At 54.7% G+C, this 22,068-nt stretch overlaps 2 protein-coding genes across 3 annotated transcripts in view; both read right to left on the reverse strand.

Annotated features, from left to right (window-relative positions):
- Positions 1-8,581, reverse strand: part of TMEM185A (transmembrane protein 185A) — a 35,168-nt gene extending 26,587 nt beyond the window's left edge. For both annotated transcript variants that reach the window (XM_068533850.1, XM_068533849.1), the window contains exon 1: positions 8,414-8,581. In XM_068533850.1, the coding sequence (XP_068389951.1) occupies positions 8,414-8,451 (38 nt within the window). In that variant the 5' untranslated portion in view covers positions 8,452-8,581. The remainder of the gene's footprint in view (positions 1-8,413) is intronic.
- Positions 8,582-18,351: 9,770 nt separating this feature from the next.
- On the reverse strand, positions 18,352-19,137 carry LOC137757259 (melanoma-associated antigen 9-like). Its single transcript, XM_068533943.1, has one exon. It carries the CDS (start codon positions 19,135-19,137, stop codon positions 18,352-18,354), a length of 786 nt encoding a protein of 261 aa, XP_068390044.1.
- Between the last annotated feature and the right edge of the window lie 2,931 nt (positions 19,138-22,068).

The raw sequence follows: 22,068 nt of genomic DNA on the forward strand, positions 1-22,068 counted from the left end.
ATGAAGTATCCTGGTATTACTTTTCTACTGCTGCCATACAAAATTAGCACCAACTCAGTGGCTTAAAAAGCACAAAGTATCTTTACAGTTCTGAATGTCGAAAGTCTGAAATGGTCTCACTGGGCGAAAATCAAGGTGTCACCAGGGCTGTGATCCTTCCGGAGGCTCTAAGAGAGAATGTTTCCCTGTCTCAGCAGCTTCTAGAGGCTGCCTCATAGCTTGCCTCATGACCCCCTGCTCCAGTTTCAAAGCTCCAGCACTCCTCCCCACATTGACTCTCTCTGACCTCCTCTTCTGCCTCCCTCTTCTACATTTAAGACCTGGGATTATGGGTCCAGCCGGAGAATCCAGAATAATCTCCCTGTTTTCAGGTCAGCCGATTAACAACCATAATTCCAGCTGCTACCTTAATTTCCCTTTACCGTGTAATGGAACATATTCCCAGGTTCCAAGGATTAGGATGTGGGCATATTTGGGGGAGGGGTGTCATTAGTCTGCCTATCACAGGCCTAAAATGAGAAAGGTCACTTACTGGATTGAAAAATAAAATCTAAATCTGTTGCAGCCAAGAGTCACAGTTGCAACCAATGACAAAAGTCAAACCAATTACAAGAAAGGAGATGACACAGGTTTATTATGACTGAGTAAGGACAAGAGAAGCAGTTTACTAGGACAGTAATTTGATCAATTAGATTTCAAAACAAAAAGCATTAAAACAACTAATAAAGAAAATCTAAATAATGAAAATCTAACAACATGACCATAGAATATGGAAATAATCTGACAAGATTTCTTGTACAAATATACAGAGATATTTTCATTGTGGGCTTCTACATGCTACTATTAAATCATGACAGATAAAGCAGACAAAGTTCCTAAGGAAATTATGGAAATGAACGCTAGAGTAGATGAAAATAGCATGGTTCTATCGAAGCAAAAAAAAATATGCTTTCTTTACATGTGTACAGATTTTTTCCAGAGGGAAAAAAAGGATCATGGGGCACCAATACAAAATACACACAAATCTAACTTAAAACTTTAAAAACTGTTTGAGCGTGTGGGAAAGAAACAGTCTCTGCCCTGAAGATGCCCAAAGACTAACAGGAGCAGAGGGGGATCAAGCAACTATATATCATGGCAAACTGGGACATGGAAGGTTCATTTCCCTGGGAGAGCTGGGAAGGGAGGTGGGGTTTGGGGATAGGGAATTCCAGACAAAGGGAATAAGAGTTTTTAACGCATGAGACAGTCTTTTGTACCCCAGGAGACTAGAACACGTGGAGTATGCTCTGTAAATCTTGGGGTGTGGAGTGCTGGGGAGACGGGAGAGAAGGTACCAGAGGAAACAAGGGAAAGGTAGAATGGGGGATTTGAATACCAAGGTAAAGTCCTTAGAATTTATTACTAGGCAACAGGGGGCCGCTGAAGATTTTCTGAGCAAAAGAGTGACAGAAGGTAGAGAAGAGTGTGTAAGGTAGATTGTAGTTGGTAGAGACTGGAGGCAGAAATTCTACACAAGTCATAATAAACTGACAAAATAGACTGAAAATTGCCTAACCTGGGACTTCCCTGGTGGCGCAGTGGTTAAGAACACGCCTGCCAACGCAGGGGACACGGGTTCGAGGCCTGGTCCGGGAAGATCCCATGTGCCGCGGAGCAACTAAGCCCGTGCGCCACAACTACTGAGCCTGCGCCCTAGAGCCCGCGAGCCACAAGTACTGAAGCCTGCGAGCCACAAGTACTGAAGCCCGCGAGCCGCAACTACTGAAGCCCACGTGCCTAGAGCCCGTGCTCCGCAACAAGAGAAGCCACCGCAATGAGAAGCCCTCGCACCGCAAAGAAGAGTAGCCCCCACTCGCCGCAACTAGAGAAAGCCCGCGCGCAACAATGAAGACCCAGTGCAGCCCAAATAAATAAATAAAATAAAATAAACCGTGATCACTGTAGAAAAAAGAAAGACTGATAAAAAGCTCCAAATATAAAAAAAAATTTTTTAACTAAACATAAAAATAAAAAAGCCTAAACTACTATGAGTTACTTTTCAAGAAACATTCAGACCAGAGTCCAAGTATAAAAACAGACTGCTCAATTCTCCACACATCAGCAAATGGAGGTTCCAATGGATATTCTGGCATCAAACCACTACTTCCTTAATTTCACTTTTCCAATTACACCTTAAAAGTGAATTTACCCCACTCTCATCTGAGTCTGTAATGCCAGTACAAGATCACTAAGTAGTGTCACATGGGTCAAACTACAAAGCTAGTATCCTCTCTGAAATGTACACAGAGCTTTCTGCCTGAGGCTCAAATTCCCTCTCTCCACCTTGGGCGGAAGGGAAAAAAGGATTTAGAGAGGGAGGGAATATACCCAGTAAAGAGATGACACTGTGCGTACAAACGTTCTATTATCTTGTTTTCTGCAAGTCAAAAGAATACAGCTGGACTCTTTGTAGACCCATCAGTTTTCTCCAGGGAAAGCTGCTGGCTTTAACTGGAGCAGGCACACATGCACACACACATGCTCTGGGCGACACATCCCTGTGAGCGCCTCTCTGTCTACAACTTTAGAGAACAGCTCCAGCTGACAAACTGCTAATTGACACTCTCCCAGCGTTTTAAAGGAACTGCACCTCTTACACTGAGCAGAACCTTACGAACAAAATTTAAAGTCATTTCCTGACAAGAAAGTACAAAAGCCAAATAAAAACAAATCACTCTTGAGGAGGACTAGACAGAGCCCGGGCCTGTGGGAACTGTTTCCCAGCTGTGTGGTTGTGCGTGGGTCACTCTCTCCTCATTGGGTTGCTCCTATATCCACTCATGAAGATAAGGGGATATGAGAGCCCTGTGTAAATGATGGATTTTACCCATTTTAGCTGCTACTACTATTACAAAAGAGAAAAGTTATAACAATCTCATTTAGCCATCAGTTTTCTCACTATTAGTTCATAGGTGACAAACTACGAATCGTCAGTTATAAAGAACCTATCTCGAGAGTTGAAGGCTTTCATCTTAAATTCTAGTCTCCTCATACAGGCATGGCCTATAATCAGGCAAGGCAATTAGAAACCCCAAGCTCAATACTGGGAAGCTTCACTCCCAAAGTCCTAGGAAACGACCTAAAATGCCTCCAGTCCACTGCCTCTCCCCTACAACACAGAGTTCCCCACTGGCTCACAGCGATCTGTACTCAACATCCACTCACTCAGCACATTTATCCAACACCTCACCCTCCTGGCCTTCAAAGAACTCACAGCCAAGAAACATATGCGTGTAATTAGCAAGTAACGGGAATGATATTTTTGAAACCAGAAATTCTGCATTCAAATGAGACGGGTCTCCTTTAAACAGTCCCCCTGGGAGGCAATGCACTAATTCCACTTCCTTGCTCAAACCATCTTTGGAGCTTTCCTCCTGGAATCGCCTTGAGAGCCTGCAGTCCGTTCTTCTGAATACCCCCAGTGGTGCCAAATCTTCACTGAGAGTGGATTTTTGGAAACGGCCAAAAGTCAGTCAGAGCCAAGTTTAGTGGATAGGATGTGTGATCAAACTAGGCAGCACTAGTTTGGTTAAAAAATGATATATGATTATAAAGCAATGAGATGGATTTTCTTACAGGATTTGCTTCCAAGGAAATTTCAAATGAGTAACAAGGGGTATGAGCAATGGAATAGGTATATATTTACCTTTTCCCTAAGTAACTGCTTTGAAAGATAATACTCATTTGGATGCGTAAGCTCGAACACAAGGTTTGCTTTGCTTAATCACAACTCATAAATAGAAGGCTCCTCAGTATATCGGACCTCCTGTGCCACGGCTGGGGTGGGGGGATGTCACTAAATCAGAAGGGGGGCATGCATACCAGAAGGAGCACAGGTTTCAGAAGGAGACCAACTTGTTCGACTCCTGACTTGGCCCCTCACCGCCTGTGTGACTTCAGGGAAGTCACAAGCTAAGACTCTGCAAAACAAGGCTGACATCGAACTCAGAGGGCTGTTGCAAAGGTTCAAGATAATGGGTGCAGAGCACTGATATTGTGCCTGGCACGTGGTAGGTGTCCCAGAAGTCATAGCTATTATTAATAACCTCAGTATAATCAACAAGCTTTTCTTACTAGAGGTAGTTTGAGATGACAGAATGACAGATAAACAGACATTTGGGTGGTGAAGAGGTCATTGACAGTACCAACATACACTCACTATTGATGGATCTGGAGCCTGCTTTAAGAAAAAAAACAGTAATGTGTCAAAAACATTTACAGTAATTGTTAACACTACGTGTAGTATTTTTAAGTCACGTGACAGGCGTTGCCCGCAATGCCCCTACCACACTGACCTTTCAGCACTGTCTTAACACACCAGGCCGTCCCATGACCCCTCGCCTCTGCATACTTTGTCCCTCCTAAGATGCCTTTCCTGCCCTCTTGTCTGACAAAAGCCTATAACTATACCCTTCAGAATCGAGCTGTGGAACCTTCCCTGCCCACGCTAGACAGAATTAGTGGCTCTGCCCCTTGTGTTCCCGCAGCATTGGGTTCTTTAGTTCTTCTGTCTGGAACGCCTTGCCCTGTGTTGAATTTTAATGTTTCCATTTCTGCTTCTTCCGCCGGGCTCGAGCGGGGAGGGACCACGTCCCATTCACTCTTGTACTTCGGGCGCCCGGCACATCTCTGGCACACCGTAGGAACCAGGGAGATGTGTGATGAGGTAATGCTTTACATATACTTTACAAATGCCTCTTAAAGGTCAGGTAGCTGCCTGTTGTTAATTACCCGCAATCACATTCATTTTTCCAGACTTCCAATAAGACACAAGATCACTCACACAGACTCCAGAATGGCTTTAGATGTTGCAGCATATGGAAGTTTCTAAATGCTACTGACCTCAGGACTCCACCCCCACACGACGGAATGGCCAGAGCAGCGTTCCTCAGCCTTTGTCCCAGTCCAGGACACCTGCGGGATGCACCACACTCCATCTGGAGCTCACTGCGGCTGACTCAGAAGGCCTAGCAGAGTTCTCACAGCCTTCGAGCACTGCCTGGCTACCAGGGCTGAAGGGCCTTCTCTGAGCCAGCAACTGCACAAGGCAGCAGGAAATCCCAAGGCTCCGTGGTGGGGACAGGGCGCCGGCTTAATGCCACCTACTCCCAGATCTCTACCTCCCAGGAACACCTCAGGATCCAAGTCTGTCAATTCCATATACTTCTAAGAGTTTGCCTATTCAATAAATAGGGCTCCCTAGCTGTTAGGAAGCCTTGGGCATTCAGGGAAGGACTTGGTGGGTCCGGGGTGTCTGCTTCAGCAAGCCTTAACCTACGTAACTAAAAAGAAGCTCATGATCAACCAGTGCTGAGCCAGATGGAAGTAGGCAGAGGGTCAGCTGGCAGTCCTGTGCATCTGAGTGTTGACAGTTGTGAATCATTCTCTGTCAGTGTAGTTTTCCAGAGCCTTGGCAATACAGTAGCGGATTCAGACTCCCAAGATCAAAAGGTTGGAAAGGAGATCTGGAGCCATGGCCCATGCCTTGGGGCCCACCAAACCATGACAGTGACTATTCCTGTGACACACACAACCCACAAAGTCAAGGCAGCCACGGTCTGCTTAGCGTCATGGTGCTCCCAGCTCTCCAATGGAATGGCTGCATTCTGAAGGAGGGAAGAAGGTGAGAGGAAAGAGAACCAGGCCGCAGGCCAGGAGGAAGGCAGTGACTCTGGAGAGTGAGTCGTTCGTTCATTCACTCATTCATCCATCCATCCCACAAATACTTTTTGAGCCAGGTACTACTCCAGGTATGCAGGCTACCATAACACGCAGAGTCATGGCCCTGCCCCCATGGAGCTCAGAGTTTCATAGGGGAGACAGGCATTAGTCAAACAAGCACACAGACAAATACAAGGGTACAGATGAGTATACGATGGAGGAACACAGCACACCACACAGACTGTACAAACAGGGCTCAGTGCGCTGGGCGGGGAAGTCAGAAAAGCTGCCCTCAGCAAGCAACAAGTGAGCTGAGATCTCAAGGAGAAACAGAAGCTAACAAGGTAAGGAGGAGAGGAGGAGAGAGAGGGAAACACTCCCGGCAAAGAGAACAGTGTGTGCTAAGGTGCTGGGCTAGGAGGGAGGTGTTGAACTGGCTCTGAATTCCAGGCGGGGAGCGAGGCAGCAGCACCAAGGTTTGAGGCCCTGGCACAAGGTCTCCTCCTGTCTACAGCCCGCGGTTTGCTCTTCGAGCTGTCTGGAAGGTCCTCCTCAGCGTGGAGCAAGACTAAAAACTAAAGAACAATGTCGAAAACGAGGTGTGCCCACAAGACATGACACACCACCAGCTGAGAGCTGGCACCTGCCAACATGAGCTGGCCACCGTCTCAGGAGTCCCCACTGCGAGGAAACACGGCTCTCTCCCACCGACTCAACACGGCATCAGGAAAACGAAAACGAAAATGGCATCCTATAAAAGACCTTCAAACTTTTCAGGGAGATGTGCATCTCAATCCCAATAGAATTAAAGGGCTGATAAGTACGTTGATGTTGACCATAAACCTGTTTAGATACCTGGTATTTAATTGTCATTTTCCTGTGCCAATTTCCGGGGGCGGGGCGGTGGGGGGGGGCGGGGGCAGAAAGAAGCTACTACAGGAAAAAATGGTTAAGGATGTTATCTGGGCAGCACTACTTTGTTTCAGCAAGTGTTAGCCAGTTCCATCACTCCAGGCAGCTGTTTGTGGCTTCAGAATGATCTGTCACCTTGCAAAGTTGTCCTGGAACCTTCTATTTGTAAAGCGCTTTACAATCAATCATTAATTTGGCCTCTTTATCCTGCTGAGAGATTATACTCATTCGGCCTATAAAACAAACAGATAAGTGAGTGGCCCAAGGACACAAAACAATTCAGCTTTCACTTATCTTTCTTATCACCATCACCAAACAATGTAGATACACAAGGCCTATCCGACTCCGGCACCAGCCCTGCTACCCTGGAGAGCAATCCTCACCCCTAGGAGCAGCAGAGGAAGGCGCTGCAGTCGGTTCTCAGCCACCTGCTCTCAACAAGCCCCTCTATGCAGAGCGCCTTCAAGGCCAACAGTGATAATGACTGCACCGCGATGCGGACACTGGCACTCCAGACTAAACAGAACATGAACTCGGTGGTGCTCCAAGAGGAATAAGAGCACCCAGGAAGTCACAATGGCTCGTACCTTAAAATGTCAGCGTCCCTAAGGAGGCTGCACCCCCAACACACACACGCACTCATCCTCTCTCCCTCCCAAGACACCCCCCACAAGCAGCCTGGAAGGTGGCCTCCACTGGGCTCCCACAGCGCAACACCGCACTGTGCTGTCAATCGTCTATTGGCCTGCCCTTCTCCACCCTCACGCTGGGCCCTCTCAGCAGCTGAAGCAGCCGGCATGGGACCTGGCACAGGAAAGGTTTATTGAGTGCGTGCCTTCCACCAGCAAATAAGGGAGCTAGGCACTCCCTTCACAGAGCAGTGGACTTCGGAGACCAGCTAGGCCAACTCCTTATTTTTCAGATGAGCAGAGGATCCCCCAGCTACATACGGCCTGCTCTCCAATCCAGGTCTTTAGGTTCAGTTTAGTTCCACAAACATTTGGTGGTAAGTGCCTACTATGTGTCAGACACAGTGGGAGCTGCGGGGAATAGAGATTTGAGCAGGAGATGGTCTCTGCTTTAGGGAGTTCACAGCCTGGGGAGGTAAGAGAGCTACAGAACACTTGGGCAAGTCCAAGGACAGACGCTCGATTCCTTAGCCAGTGTTCCTTCCTCCCGGTCCACTGGCTAGTCCCCATCTGGGAAACAAGACAGCAATATCTGCTTCCTGCAAATCAACTTAGAGTCAAGACTGATGAGAAAACGTGTACGGAAGATTGTCAGGTTTACCCCCCAAAAGCGTTATGTAAGGTCCTGCCATACCCTGACACGGACTCCAAGGATTCAACAGTGTTTCAGACATCAGTTCCACAAAGAAGCACACAAGCGAGGGATGGGCATACGTCCAAGGCAAACCTCAAGGGCTGGGAGGAACTGGAGGAAACAGCTGGGGTGGGGGGTAGGGGTGTCGGGTCAAGTGAACCGGCCCTGGCGCGGGGAACGCATGGCAGGCAGCGGGTGCCAGAAGATGGAGCGGAGAGAGGGAAGTTGGGACAGCGACAAGGGAGGGAGGGAGGGCGGGCAAGCGGGGAGGCGCGGGGTTCCCGCGGGGCGGGGACCGCGGCCGGGAGGTTCTAGATGGGGCGGCGGGCCGGGGGCTGAAGGCAGCGGGCGCGGGAGGAGGCAGCGGGCCGGAGCCGAGGCCGACCGGTTTTCCGGGGAGGCTCGGGCAGGCCCCGCCGCCCGCCACAGCATCACGGACGCCGTGCCTCCCCGAGCCGTGCGGGCGGCGCCTCACCTCGGGTTGAAGTCCTGGAAGAGGCCCCTCAGGTTCATGGCGAAGAACTTCACCGCGCCGTCCTCCTCCTCCTCCCCACGCCGCCCCCCGCGCCGCGCAGCCTGCGCGTTACAGCGGGCTCATGGTGCCAGCGCGAGCCGTGTCCCAGTCGTCGTCGTCGTCCCCGCCGCCGCCGCCGCCCCGAGAAACCTGAGCCGCACCTCCCACCCCTCCTTCCGGGCTTCCGTAGGCCTCCGCGCATGCGCCCCGAGCCCCGCCCGGCAGGCCGGAGCAGTGCCGCGAGCGGCGCGCGAGGCCGCTTTCCCGGCTCACGGTGCGCGGAGGCTTCGGCCCCCGGCTCCGCGACCGGCGGAGGAGACGGCGGGGGCGACGGAGGCTGGAGGGACCGGGAACCCGGGAGAGCGCGCGGAGAGCTGAGCGGGGTCGCTGACTCGGCGCCGGCCTGCGGGGAGCGAGCGCGCCGCCGGCGAGTCCCGCGGGGAGGTCTTCGCGGACACCTGTCACCTTGGCCCGCGCTGCCTTCTGGAGGTTTCCTCCAGCGAGAACTGAGCCTTGGGGGTGGTGGCCCCGGGTGACACGTTGCATTTTGGCCATCTCCTCCCAGGCCTTCACCTGTCAAATCTGTCAAGTGACTGCGTCTCAACTTCCCTCCCAAGGCCCAGGCCAGCGCGTGGAGATATGCTGGCAGCCCCAAGCTCAGGCTACCCTGCACCAATCATCTGCCCTCCCTACCGCCTTCCCCTCCTCGGCTGCCTCTCTCCGTTGGCAGCGGACCTGTTCACTGGGTTGGCGGGGGTGAGGGTAGGGGTGCCTAAACTGGAAATGTGGGAGTCATTCTCGCTTTGCTAACCTAGTTCAGAGACTCCTTGCCTCCTGCCCAGACTCTCTGGTCACCTCCCACCCGGCCCAGCTCTGTCTCCACTCTAAGCCATGCAATTTATAACTGCCAGGTTCATTTTCTGTGGGCAAGTCAACATCTTTGAGCCTCATTTTTTCTCCTCTGCAAAATGGAGACGATAAAATCTACTTCCTAAACTTGTTGGGAAGATTCAGTGAGCTAGCGTGCATAACACACTGCCTGGTGCACGCTAGGTGCTCAGAGAACGCTGTTGCTATCTGGTGCTTCTTCAGGGGCCTACCTCCTCAAGGAGTCTGTTTACTTTTGGAATTAGAGAGCAGGACAAGCTCACGGCAGGTGGCCTGGTCTACCTCCTTCACTTCGGCTGATTTAAGAGTTTTCCATGAGCACAGCAATACCTTAGACATTAGTCTGTATCATTATGGATAATAGCTGCATTTTGTAACAATAGCAGAATTTTACAAACGGCAATTTTATAGGACTTAGCCCTGGGGGCAGCTTGAGAAGTTCACAATTATGGTAGTCATAGTTTGCCATGATGGTATCACCTTTCTTCTGTGAACTTGCAAACATTTCACAAATAGTAATTAGGTTTCCCAAACCCACTGGGGAGTGGGTATTATTATGTGAGCTGTTTCTAAGGATGCGTAACCTGAATCAAGTTTGTTAGCTGCTGAAGCACCAGAACCCTGTCCCAGAGTTTTGGTCTAGCTCCCCTGCCCATCCTCCAAGCGGAGTCTGGTGTGTACCCCTGAGGAGGCTCCCAATGAACATATAAATACAGAAGAGAAAGCTGAGGCCCAGAGAAGCTTGTATAATGTGCCCTGAGCTGCCCAGCTACTAAGGATGTAGGACATGGGGTCCTGCCGAACCTGCAGCCCATACTCTGCAGAAAAGAGGTACTTGCCAGTGACCAGACTGGCCAGCACCACCTTAATTACTGGTGGCCTCACCCCAAATAGGCATTAAGAGTGAGGTTGTTTGTCAGTTCAGACACTTGAATAACAGACACTGTTGCCCTTTCAAGAGCTTCACAGACAGAGACCAGGCAGGCTGCTCAGGGTCCAGAGCCTCAAGGGCAGGCACTACTTTGGTGAGGTCCTAGGGGGTCCCAGAGCTGACCCACTGCTCTGCAAGCCCTCAGTACCCCCTCAACCCGAGATGACCCGGCCAACTGTCAATGTATTGTTTTGCTCTGACAAGCCAAATTGCCAAGGGAGCATAGAGGCCTGTCCACGAGGACATATGGGAAGAATTGGACTACCCAAGGCTTCCCATCCTCAACCTTCGAGAAGTGGATGAACCTAGACTGCCTCAACTTTACTGGCGGCCCAGCCATGTCCTCTCCTGGTGCTCCCATGGAAATAAGAATCAGAACATCCCGGTGTCCCTCTTACTCTCTCTCCAACAAGTACAAAAGGCCCCGCTGCCCATCTGCTGCCCTCCTCAGACCCCTTGCTCAATGTACGACCCTGGGCAGTGGCCCAAAGCTCCCCTGGCCTGTGTGGACAGATCCATGAGGGGCCTGAACATTGAGGAAGGACCCTGAGCCATGCACAGGATGACACCCTCATCATCTCTAGCTAACCCAGACTGGCCACCAAATTTCAGGGCCACCTTACTTAGAGGTTCCCAACAATCTTCATACAAAGGCATGGAATGGCTCTGGATTGAAAAGGCACGAGCCCCAGATAAGCCAGAAAGCAGTTGGTGGATTGTCCAATTCAACATTCATATTGACTCCAATGTGATGGGGTGGAGGGCGGGCTTCTGAAGAGCAGGGCCCTGAAAGGAGAGAATTCCGGTGCCTTCAGACAGTCTGGTCATGGAGGAACTGGGTCAGGGAAGGAAGTGGCTGGGGCCCAGCTCTCCGCGCTGTGCTGCCAGGGCTCCGCCCCCGGGCCACTGCAGCAGCAGAGTGGAGGGGGCACGGAATTAGAGGACTTAGACCAGCTTCACCACCGCTCCACTGGCGGGAGGGACAGCTGGGAGCCAATCCCTGGCCAGGCCGGGGGGCCTACCCCAGGGTTCCTGGGGGACCAGTTTGACAGCTTCTTCAGCCGGGAGCCTGTGGCTACAGGCTGACCCTCTCTGGACCTGAAACTCTCCACTCTGAGCTCCTGAAAGGCCACACCCTTAGTGCCACCAATGAGAAAATCCCTGGAGTCCCTGGAGTTCCCAAGACTCCACTTACAAGGTGCCTCCCCCCAGCGCTTCCTTAGAGGGCCCTTGTTTCTGGCTACTTTAGCTTCACTTGCTAAGTGCACCGTCTTTCTGGTCCTGAAAGCTCCCTGGCAGTTGGTTGGAGCCTGGCAGGGGGGGTGGCAGAACACAGGGGCTGTGTTTGGGGGCTCAAGGAGCTGGGGGAGGGGCTGGGGTGCAGTGGAAGGGACTGAGGCAGTGGGATCTTTGGTTCTGCTTGGATTGCAGCTGCCCCCGTCTTCCTCCAGAGCCCAGAAGGGGCCACCCCTCGTTGGGGAGGCTTCCCTCGGGACTTGCAAACTGCAGCTGCTGAGACAAGAGGGAGAGAGGGGCGTCTCAAGGCCCCACTGGCAATCTTGTCACTTGGACCCGGGAGCGGGTGGGCGAGCACCTCTCCTGGAGAAAGCTTCCCAGGAGGAAGGGAGCACGGGCCGTTTCCTGTTAGAAGGCCGATGGGTAGGCGGTGTCTGGGAGCCTAGAGCCACCAGGATGTCCCTGTGCTTCCACTCTGGACCTCTCTTGCCACCAGGGGCTCCAGGAAGGCCCTTCCCAGGTGGAGAGGGAGGCTCTGGGCCTCTGCGGAGCGACATCTCAGTGAGGCAGCTACATACGTTTCTCAGAGAGCTAGATTGCTTTGTCACAGTCTCCGGTCTACACTGGGATCCTTTCACCTCCTAAAATGTTTGCTCCAGCCCCATGGACTGCACACCATCCTGCCCTGGCCTCCCTTCAGTCAGCAGGAGGGGGGCTTTCCCGGGCCTCTGTGTCCTGCGGGCTCAGCTCAGGAGGCCCTTGGGCTTCCTGCTACCGCCTGCACCCCTGCAGCGCGGTATACCATAGGTGCGCAGCAAGTGCCCAGGAAATGAATTTGGGAGTCCGACACACCCAAGAGCCCTGCTACCAAGCAGTTGCCCTTCCTCCCAGGCCTCACCCTGGGTCCACCACCTCTGCCGGAATCATGATCTCTGCTTCCTAAGATTCCAGGAGCTGCAGGCATGATCTGTGGGCAGCCGCACCACATTCTCGCAGGGCATGGACATGCTGAGGCTTCTTGAACAAGTTATACCATGTTTACACAGATGTGAGATAGATCATCCATTTCATAACATATTTTAAATGGAAAAAGAAAAAATCCGTCAAGCAATGTCCAAGTAGATCGTGAGACATACACAGATTCAGGAATATTAAAACGTGGGGGAAGGTAGATCTTGGATACGCAGTAATAATAGCCCCTTGGCAATGAGCACCTACATTGGGTCAGGCACTTCATATGCAGGTGACACCTTGTGGCATATTTGTTAGGGGTTAAATTATGCCCCCAAAAAGATATGCTGAAACCCTCATCCCCAGTACCTGCGAGGGAACTTACTGGGAAATAGGGCCTTTGCAGATGTAGTCGAGTTAAGGTGAGGTCATTGCAACAATCCCAGTACTGGGCATATACCCTGAGAAAACCATAATTCAGAAAGAGACATGTACCACAATGTTCATTGCAGCACTATTTACAATCGCCAGGACATGGAAGCAACCTAAGTGTCCAACGACAGATGAATGGATAAAGAAGATGTGGCACATATATATGATGGAATATCACTCAGCCATAAAAAGAAACGAAATGGAGTTATTTGTAGTGAGGTGGATGGACCTAGAGTCTGTCATACAGAGTGAAGTAAGTCAGAAAGAGAAAAACAAATACCGTATGCTAACACATATATATGGAATCTAAAAAAAAAGAAAAAAAAATGGTTCTGAAGAACCTAGGGCGCAGGACAGGAATAAAGATGCAGACGTGTAGAATGGACTTGAGGACACAGGGAGAGGGAAGGGTAAGCTGGGAGGAAGTGAGAGAGTGGCATGGACATATATAAACTACCAAATGTAAGATAGATAGCTAGTGGGAAGCAGCCGCATAGCACAGGTAGATCAGCTCGGTGCTTTGTGACCACCTAGAGGGGTGGGATAGGGAGGGTGGGAGGGAGACGCAAGAGGGAGGGGATATGGGGATATATATATATGTATTCATTTTGTCATACAGCAGAAACTAACACAACAATGTAAAGCAATTATACTCCAATAAAGATGTTAAAAACAAACAAACAAAAAAAAGATGAGGTCATTAGACTGGGCCTAAACCCATATGACCGGTATCCTTAGAAGAAGAGGGCAAATTGGCCGTAGGCATGACCAGAGGGGAGACAGCCATGTGAAAATGAAGGCAGAGACTGGAGTAATCCAGCCATAAACCAGGGAACACTTGGGGACATCACGAGATGGAAGAAAGAAGAAAAACCCTCCTCCAGAGCCATCAGAGGAAGCATGGCCCTGCCAGCACCGTGATGTTTTTCACTTGAGCCTTCAGAAAAGGGAGAGAAGTCGCAACCCCACTGGCGACTTCAATTTGTGCTACCTTGTTGGGCGGCTCCAGGAACCGAACACAATCTCATATCAAGGCTCAGAAGTTGTACTGTTACACTCTCCATTCTACAGATGAGGACGCTGAGAGCCTGACGTCGGACCCTGCCCACGGGGACTCTCCTAAACCCTGTCAAGACGCCACCTCCCCTGAAATGAAGATGAGACCCTGGAGGAGAGGTGGGATCTAGCAGAGAGGGCGTGAGGATGGAGAAGGTTTCCATCTGGACGTGGGGGTCCGAGGCACGGCCCTCTGAAGGCGGCTCTTCTGCGCAGGCTTGGGCCCTGCTCTCTCCTTCCACTGCCCACTCCGCTCCCGTCTCTCCCGGCGGCGTGGTGGCCCCACCTTCTCCTGCAGGCTCACTTCCCCCGGCAGACTGGCTGTCAGGCAGGCGGCAAGCCTGCATTCAAAGCACGGGGACCGCCGGGCTGGAGGACTCTCACAGTGTCCTCACGGGCGTGAGTGTCTGTGCCCTTCAGGGCCCTGTGGATGCACCTCCTCTGGATGCTTGAGCGCACGTGGCTTTGCACCCTGCTGCTGTCTTGTGAATGTCCCTTGGCTTCACACCCTGCATCCCGCCACCATCCCAGCCCTATCCCTGTGCCCAGCCCCGTCCCTGTGCCCAGCCCCAGCTCAGGGACCAAGGACAGGCAAAGGCCCGGGACCCCTTACTTGCTCACGAAGGCCCCTCAAGCAGCAGCCGGCGATGGTTGCCACAGAGGAGGGTAGGCGAGAGGCAGGCAGGAGGTCAGCGCTTTGCCAAGGGGGCTGGAGCTCAGAGCAGACTTTAGCTGGGGCCCGGGAACGGGGGCTTCTCGGGAAACAGGGCCACGGCTGAGACAACTCACACCAGCCCCTCACGGGGCAGGCTCAGGGCACGCAGAGGACGTCAGACCTTCCCGCTGATGGGCAGGGAGCTCCCGTGTGCTCTGCCCCGCCCTGGTCAGGACTGGCTGGGTGCCGGGGTGGTGTGTGCTCGTCCAGAGTCTACTGGGGAGGGTACTGCTGCCCCCCTGAAAAGTGCCTCCCGGAATGTCCCTGGGGTGCTCTTGGCGTGTCCCGGCCGCTGCTGCCCTGCCTGCCGCGGCCGTGCCTGGGCTGGCGCTGTCCCCCATCAGTCAGTTCACGGCACGAACGGGCACTAGGAATCCCTGCTTTCCCCCGGGAGTGCCCCACGGGGGTCTGGTCCCGGAGCACCCATTTCCTGCTGGGGTCCAGGGCTGCAGCTCGCCGGCAGAGGCGCCTGCTCCCACCGGCCGCCCCCGGCCAGCCCAGGGCAGGTCACATGGGGTCTGGTGGGCGCTGCCCCTTCCCCCTCTCTGGGGCGGCTGACCCTCTTCACAGCCTGCATCACCGGGACCCCAAAGCCCTCTCCTGCCTGGCTCCTTTCCACATCCTCATGCGGGTCTGCGGGTGGCTGGGGCCTGGGGGAGCGCCCTGGGGACCACCCCTGCCATCTGCTGCAGCCTGGCCCTCTGCTCAGACACCCTGATCGGGGACACCAGAGTCCTAGCCGGCCCTGCGCGGGGCTCACAAGACGCCCCTCTGCCTCTCGCACTCAGGCTCAAAAACCAAAACCTCACGGTCACATTCAGAAGGCCATCAGTGTACTCAAACATTTGGGCATTACGTAGGGAATGATTTCAAAACAACTCGGAAGCACAGAGATTCGCCCCACATCCACGCGGCCATGATTATCATTTGCCAACCACGAGGAGACTCGCCGGGTGGCTACATCACGTCCTGCCAGCTCCACCCGAAGCATGATATTGGTGCGAGGGGATGCTTCTCTGGCACTTTCAGATAAACACACGTGCATGAGGTCATCAGGACCGGGGCCTAAGCGGCTCTCAGTGGGGGGACAGGCAGGGCAGAAGCCAGGCTGCGCAGACCGAGGCCAGGTTCCGGAGAGAGTGGGCGCTGGGGGCAGCGGGGTCACCCCCGGGGGGGACTCGGGGCTGGGCCCCCCGAGGACGCCCCCGACCGCAACAGGGCCGTTTGGCAGCTGGCGGCTGCCCTCCTGACAGAGACTCAGCACAGCCCCGCGGGGACGGATGGGTGCCGCTCAGGGACCTAAGGGTGCGGGTGGCTTGGGGGAATTCCCTCCGCGGGCTCCCTGTGGCGCAGCCTCTCTCTGGAACACCTCCAACCCTGCCCAGGGCCTTAAAGGCACAGAGTCTGGCATCTCACATCTAAGGGTCAAAGGTGCAGGACTTAAGACCCTGGGGGAGGAAACACAGTGGTCTGTGTCTGTGTTGTCATGCCTTGAGGATTAACCCCCGGCCCCGCTGTGCCTTCTACACAGTTGGCCGTGACAAAAGTGCTTCTGCTCAGAATTCAGTGGCAAAAGGTCATCACGTGACCCCTCCTAAGTAAAGAGGACTGGCAGTGCTGTGTCCCCATTTGTGCGGGGAGGAGAGGAAGGCAGGATGGGGACGAGCACCTGACGTCTCTCCAAGCCCACGCTGCCTAGTAGAGGCTCAACAGAAGCAGCGCTTACCATTTGTGATGACAAAATCCCCTTCTTTTCCGGCAGGAGTGTCTGAGCAGGTCACGTTGGCCTTGAAATTCTCCTCCTTTTCCAAGTGCCCGCCTGCTATGTGGCAGGTGCTTCAAATCCAGGATCACACGTTAACGTTCACGTTGCTCTACGGCGCTCAGCAGGGAGGGCTGCCTCTTTAGCCCCCGGCGCCGTCTGCACCTCCCACGGCAGTGACCTCACAATCTCATTAGGCCCAGAAGTTGCTCCTTCCTTTCGATGCCAGGTCACGGCCCGAACCTGTGGGTCTCTGATGCCGCCACATTTCTGAACCTGCCTGAACCCGGGGACACTGGCGGACATTGCTTCTTTAGTGGCTAGGACTTATTTCTAGTATTATTCTGATCCCAGACTCTGTCCCTCTTTCCTCTGGAAATTCTTTTCTTTTCATGACATCTCAGAGAATTTGCAGCTCCATAGGAAACGGAATAGAAAACCAGCCAAAATTGCTGCTCTGTGTGTTTTACTCCTGGAGGATGTATTATTCAATTTGGATGTGTGTGTGTGTGTGTCTGTCGGCGGGGAGGGAGGGGTGGTGTTTTCCCCAGCTGGGCGCAGCTCACGCAAAGCTCCCAGGATTCCAGTCACACAGCGAGTCCTTTCCGCTTTGGCAGCCTCTCTTCGTTCAAACCACCTATTTTCATCCGTTTCATCCCAGTGAAATCTAGACCTTGCTCACAGGTGGCCAAAGTAAACTCCAGGTGACTAAAATAGTCGTTTCAATATAGTTGGTAACTGGCTCTCCCAGGGCAGGGAGAGCAGGGCCAGCCCAGGGAATACTGAGCAGTACTTCAAAGCGCAAGATCCTCACTTCTCTGGAAATCCTTGCAGATGGTGGGGATAAAACACCTGCCGCTTCAGTGTGGTCCACCGCGACGCGACAAGAGCCGGCACCCCTTCCTTCCTGCCCCAGGACGGGATTCCTCTCGCCTTTATCCATGATCCATAAGGACATCTCACAGCCATGTCCCATTTCAGACTTTCCCCTCAAACCCAAGACACACCCTCTGCAGGTCTGGCTGCTGCCACCACCCAGCTCCATCACCATCACCTCCCACAGAAGGAAGCCCCGCTTCCCAGAGGCCCAAACTGCCCTGGCTCGGGGCACTTACACTTCAGGGCTCGCTCCTGGAGCCCCACCGCCTCGTCCCGTGTTGACTTGTTCTGTGGGACTTGGGGGACGTCTCACCACCTTCCTCATGTGACTGCGGCTCCTAGACCATCCCCCTAGGTGTGGGTGTGTCCTGCTTTTCCTAGCGTTCCCGCTACTAACACAGGCCCTTCCGGAGAGCAGAGGCTCCGTGGAGGGCTGCCGAATAAATAAGCCGGAGAGCAGGGGGCTTACTTACTCAAATCAAGTTTTTCATGCTTTCGTAAATCACCGTGCAAATCCAACTAAACAGAGATAGCTTAGTTTTACAGAATGACAGACAAGAAGGATAAGAAGCAAAAACTCACTACGATTACTTTTATTTTTCTAATTCTTCCCCCATCTATATTACTGCTAAGTACTTTCACATTTCCAGAGCAGTTCTGATTCCGATTCCACGTTATCTGCCTCAGGGTCACAAAATGAAATGGGAGAGTCCCCAATCTCTTTTACAAAACAGCAAAACTCTTGTTCTTAAACTGGGTAATTATAAACACATTCTAATCAAAGTCATTCACAAAGTTAGACACTGAAGCTAGTTTAGTCTTCCATTAAAACGAATAACATTTGAAAAATTCCTAAAGAAAACAGATGATATTCCATGTCATCATACACAACAGGAACCCAAAGATGCTACACACCATGTTCCCCCCACTCGCAGGGGCCCTCACTACTTGGAAACTCGACCGCTCTCTCTTCAAACTCAGAGTGAAGGACCAACCTCACTTCCTACCAGTGAACTTGGGCCTGGAAGGAGCCTGGCTGCTGCTCTGGCTCAGGCCCCCTCTTCCTCATCGCTCACAGCCCCTGCAGACGTGGGACCCACGGTATTGACCCTGAGCAGATGCTCCAGGACCTGCCACTTGCTGGTCTCCGCGTGGGCCCGGGGACCCCACAGGAACTCGTAGCGGGCGGGGTCGCTGTGGGGCACCTGCCGGTACTCCAGGTAGCCCTCCTGCACCCACACTTTGGTGAGGAGCTCCCTGGGCTCTCCATAGATGCAGTGCTGCTTCCCTGCATACACCCCTATGATGCTCAGCAATTCCCAGACCTCCTCCTCAGGGGCGTGGTCACCGTACTGGGCGATCTGGCACAGAATCAGCACCAGGAGGCCGGCCTTGGGCATGCTCTGCCCATCGCTCAGCACTGCATCACAGGTGAGGCCCAGGGTGGGGACCAGGACGTAGGTGCACTCGCGGGGGTCCACCTCCTTCACGTCCACGCCAAACACCAGCTGCATGCTCTCGCAAGCTCGGCTGAAGACCACGGGGAAGTGGTCCCGATGGTCACGGAGGACCATGTTCAGCATCTCCGCCTTGCAGATCGGCTCCTTGGTGCGATACTTGAGGAGCAGGAATTCCACCAGGTGAGACTTCAGCACAGTAAGTGCCTCCTGGGGCAAGGACTCGGCATAGGCGGAGAAGGAGGGGGCGACGGGGGAGGAGGAGGACGAGGGGGATGCGGCCTCCTCCCCCTCAGCCCCGAACAGCTGCGCCTCCACCGGGCCCTGGGCCTGGACTGGGGCCTGAAGGTCTGCCTCAGGCTGGCGCAGCTCACTCATCTCGACCAGGGGCCTGATGACTGGGGTCGGGCCGCCGACGGGAGTCTGGGCAGGGGTGACAGATACGGACCACGGGCCTGTGGGTGAGAGGGGGTGTGAGCGGCCTCGGTGGAGAAAAGCACCCTGGGCAGCTCTGACAAAGGCCACTTACAGGGCTCGCCTGGAGGGGTGCCCTCGGGCCTCACAGGGGCGCTCCTCCTGGGCGGCCTGTCCCCTGCCAACCTGAAGAAGGAAGCGAGGTGGCTCCTCAGGGTGCAGCCAGCACAGCCCCAGGTACCGACCGGGGCTGAGAGGGCTGTGGGGAGGTGCGGTGACTTGGGCCTTGTGGGGTCCCCTCTGTTCTGGGAGGGGGAGCCCCTGGGTGCACACTCAGGGCGCGCACCTCACCTTGACTCCTGGCGCTGCCTGGGCCTCCTCTGCTCTGTGGCCTGAGGACACGTCCCTCAGACCTGGGCCTTCGCCTCCCGGTTCCTGGAGCCCCTATAAGGGGAATGGAGGGCGCACCTCGGGTGTAGATTGTGGCACAGCTCTGGGCCCCTCGGTGCTGGTAGGAGGGGTGGGCCGGACTCTGTGAGATCCCCCCAGTTCTGAGTTTGGGGGTGGGTGGTCCCCTCGGGGCTCGCTCGTAGTGCTCACCGTTCCCCTTAAGGGCCTGGACCCTCCCCTTTGCGGGCCTGAGGGGAAACTCACAACAGGACCCCGAGTCTGAACAGAAGGCAGTGAGGGGGCCCCACATGTGGCCACACCTGCCCAGGGCCTCCCGAGGGTCCGAGGATGGGGACATGCTGGGTCCTCACCTCCTCCTCACATCCTGCCTGGCCTCCCAGCACTGACCACAGGGGCAGGTTTCTGTTCAGGCCCCTGTACCAGGGCTGGGGGTCTGCTCAGTCCTCCCTCGGGGTCCTGGGAGTCCACCCTCTGCGGACCTGAAGCCTCACCCCTCACACCAAACACCTGACCTCCCGAGGACCCTGAGCCAGAAGTCAGGAAACATCTCCTCTGCTGACCGTGCTCTGGCGCCTCCAAGACCCCGCGGAAGGGCAAAGGATCCCTCCCTGTGTGGGGGTCTAACGTCCTCGATCCCTCCTTCCTCGCGTGCAGGCTGGACTCTGGGCGGGACCTGGGACTGTCGCGTCTGCCAGTGTGACTCCCTGCTCCGTATACCAGGTCTCCAGTCTCTCAGAGACCCGGACGTCAGGAAGTCAGGACAGGCCTACTGTGCTCATCCCGCCCCGGGGCCTCCCAGGGCCACCTGCAAGGTGGGGATCTGGTGGGTCCCTTTTGTCCTCCCTCAGGGTCCCCTCAGTCCTGCCTAAGGGCCCTAACCTTAGTCCACCAGGGACCTGACATTTTACCCTCTGCGCTCATGAGGCCCCGCCCCTTATCCCAGGTCCCCAGCTTCTCTGAGACTCAGATGTCAGGAAGTGCTGCACGTGCTCATCCCGCCCTATGGCCTCCCAGGGCCCACTCTGTTCTGGGGTCCAGGTTCCCCTCAGTCCTCCCTCAGTGCTCTCACCTTGACTCCACGCAGGACCTGGGATTCTCTCCTGTGCCCGCATGAGACCCCACCCCTTATGCCCCCTCCCCAGCCTCTCTGAGACCCCACCCCTTACACCCCCTCCCCAGCGTCTCTGAGACCCGGATGTCAGGAAGTGCTACACGTGCTCATCCCGCCCTGTGGCCTCCAACGGCCAAGTCTGTTCTGGGGTCCATGTTCCCCTCAGTCCTCCCTCAGGGCCCTCACCTTGACTGCACGCACGAGCTGGGATTCTGGCCATAGCACACCTGAGACCAGCCGCTTATACCTGTTCCTAAGCCTTCTGAGACCTGGATACGTAAGTCAGGACTTGCTGCCAAGTGCTCATCCCGCCTCAGGGCCTCCCAGGGCTGAAGGCAGGGAAGGGTATAAGGGTCAGGGACTCAGACTGCGGAGCGGGTATAAGGGGCGGGGTCTCAAAGAGGCTAGGCCCGGGTATAAGGGGCGGGGTGTCTGGTGGGCACAGGAGAGCATCCCAGGTCCTGCGAGGAGTCAAGGTGAGGGCCCTGAGGGAGGACTGAGGGGAACATGGACCCCAGAACAGAGTGGGCCCTGGGAGGCCACAGGGCGGGATGAGCACGTGCAACACTTCCTGACATCCGGGTCTCAGAGTCGCTGGGGAGGGTGTGTAAGGGGCGGGGACTCAGAGAGGCTGGGGAGGGGGTGTAAGGGCCGAGGTGTCTGGTGGGCACGGGAGAGAATCCCAGCTCCTGCGTGGAGTCAAGGTGAGAGCACTGAGGGAGGACTGAGGGGAACCTGGACCCCAGAACAGACTTGGCCGTTGGAGGCCATAGGGTGGGATGAGCACGTGCAGCACCTCCTGACTTCCGGGTCTCAGAGACGCTGGGGAGGGGGTGTAAGGGGCGGGGACTCAGAGAGGCTGGGGAGGGGGTGTAAGGGGCGGGGACTCAGAGAGTTTGGGGAGGGGGTGTAAGGTGCGGGGTGTCTGGTGGGCACGGGAGAGAATCCCAGGTCCTGCAAGGAGTCAAAGTGAGGGCCCTGAGGGAGGACTGAGGGGAACATGGACCCCAGATCAGTGTGGGCCCTGGGAGGCCACAGGGCGGGAAGAGCACGTGCAGCACTTCCTGACATAGGGGTCTCAGAGACGCTGGGGAGGAGGTGTAAGGGGCGGGGACTCAGAGAGGCTGGGGAGGGGGTGTAAGGGGCGGGGACTCAGAGATGCTGGGGAGGGGGTGTAAGGGGCGGGGTCTCAGAGAGGCTGTGGAGGGTGTGTAAGGGACGGGGATTTTGAGAGGCTGGGGAGGGGGTGTAAGGGGCGGGGTCTTAGGTGGGCACAGGAGAGCATCCCAGGTCCTGCAAGGAGTCAAGGTGAGGGCCCTGAGGGAAGACTGGGGGGAAGCTAGGCCCCAGAACAGAGTGGGCCCTGGGAGGCC

Source organism: Eschrichtius robustus, chromosome X (assembly GCF_028021215.1).
Source record: "Eschrichtius robustus isolate mEscRob2 chromosome X, mEscRob2.pri, whole genome shotgun sequence".
In the NCBI taxonomy this organism is placed as follows: Eukaryota; Metazoa; Chordata; class Mammalia; order Artiodactyla; family Eschrichtiidae; genus Eschrichtius; species Eschrichtius robustus.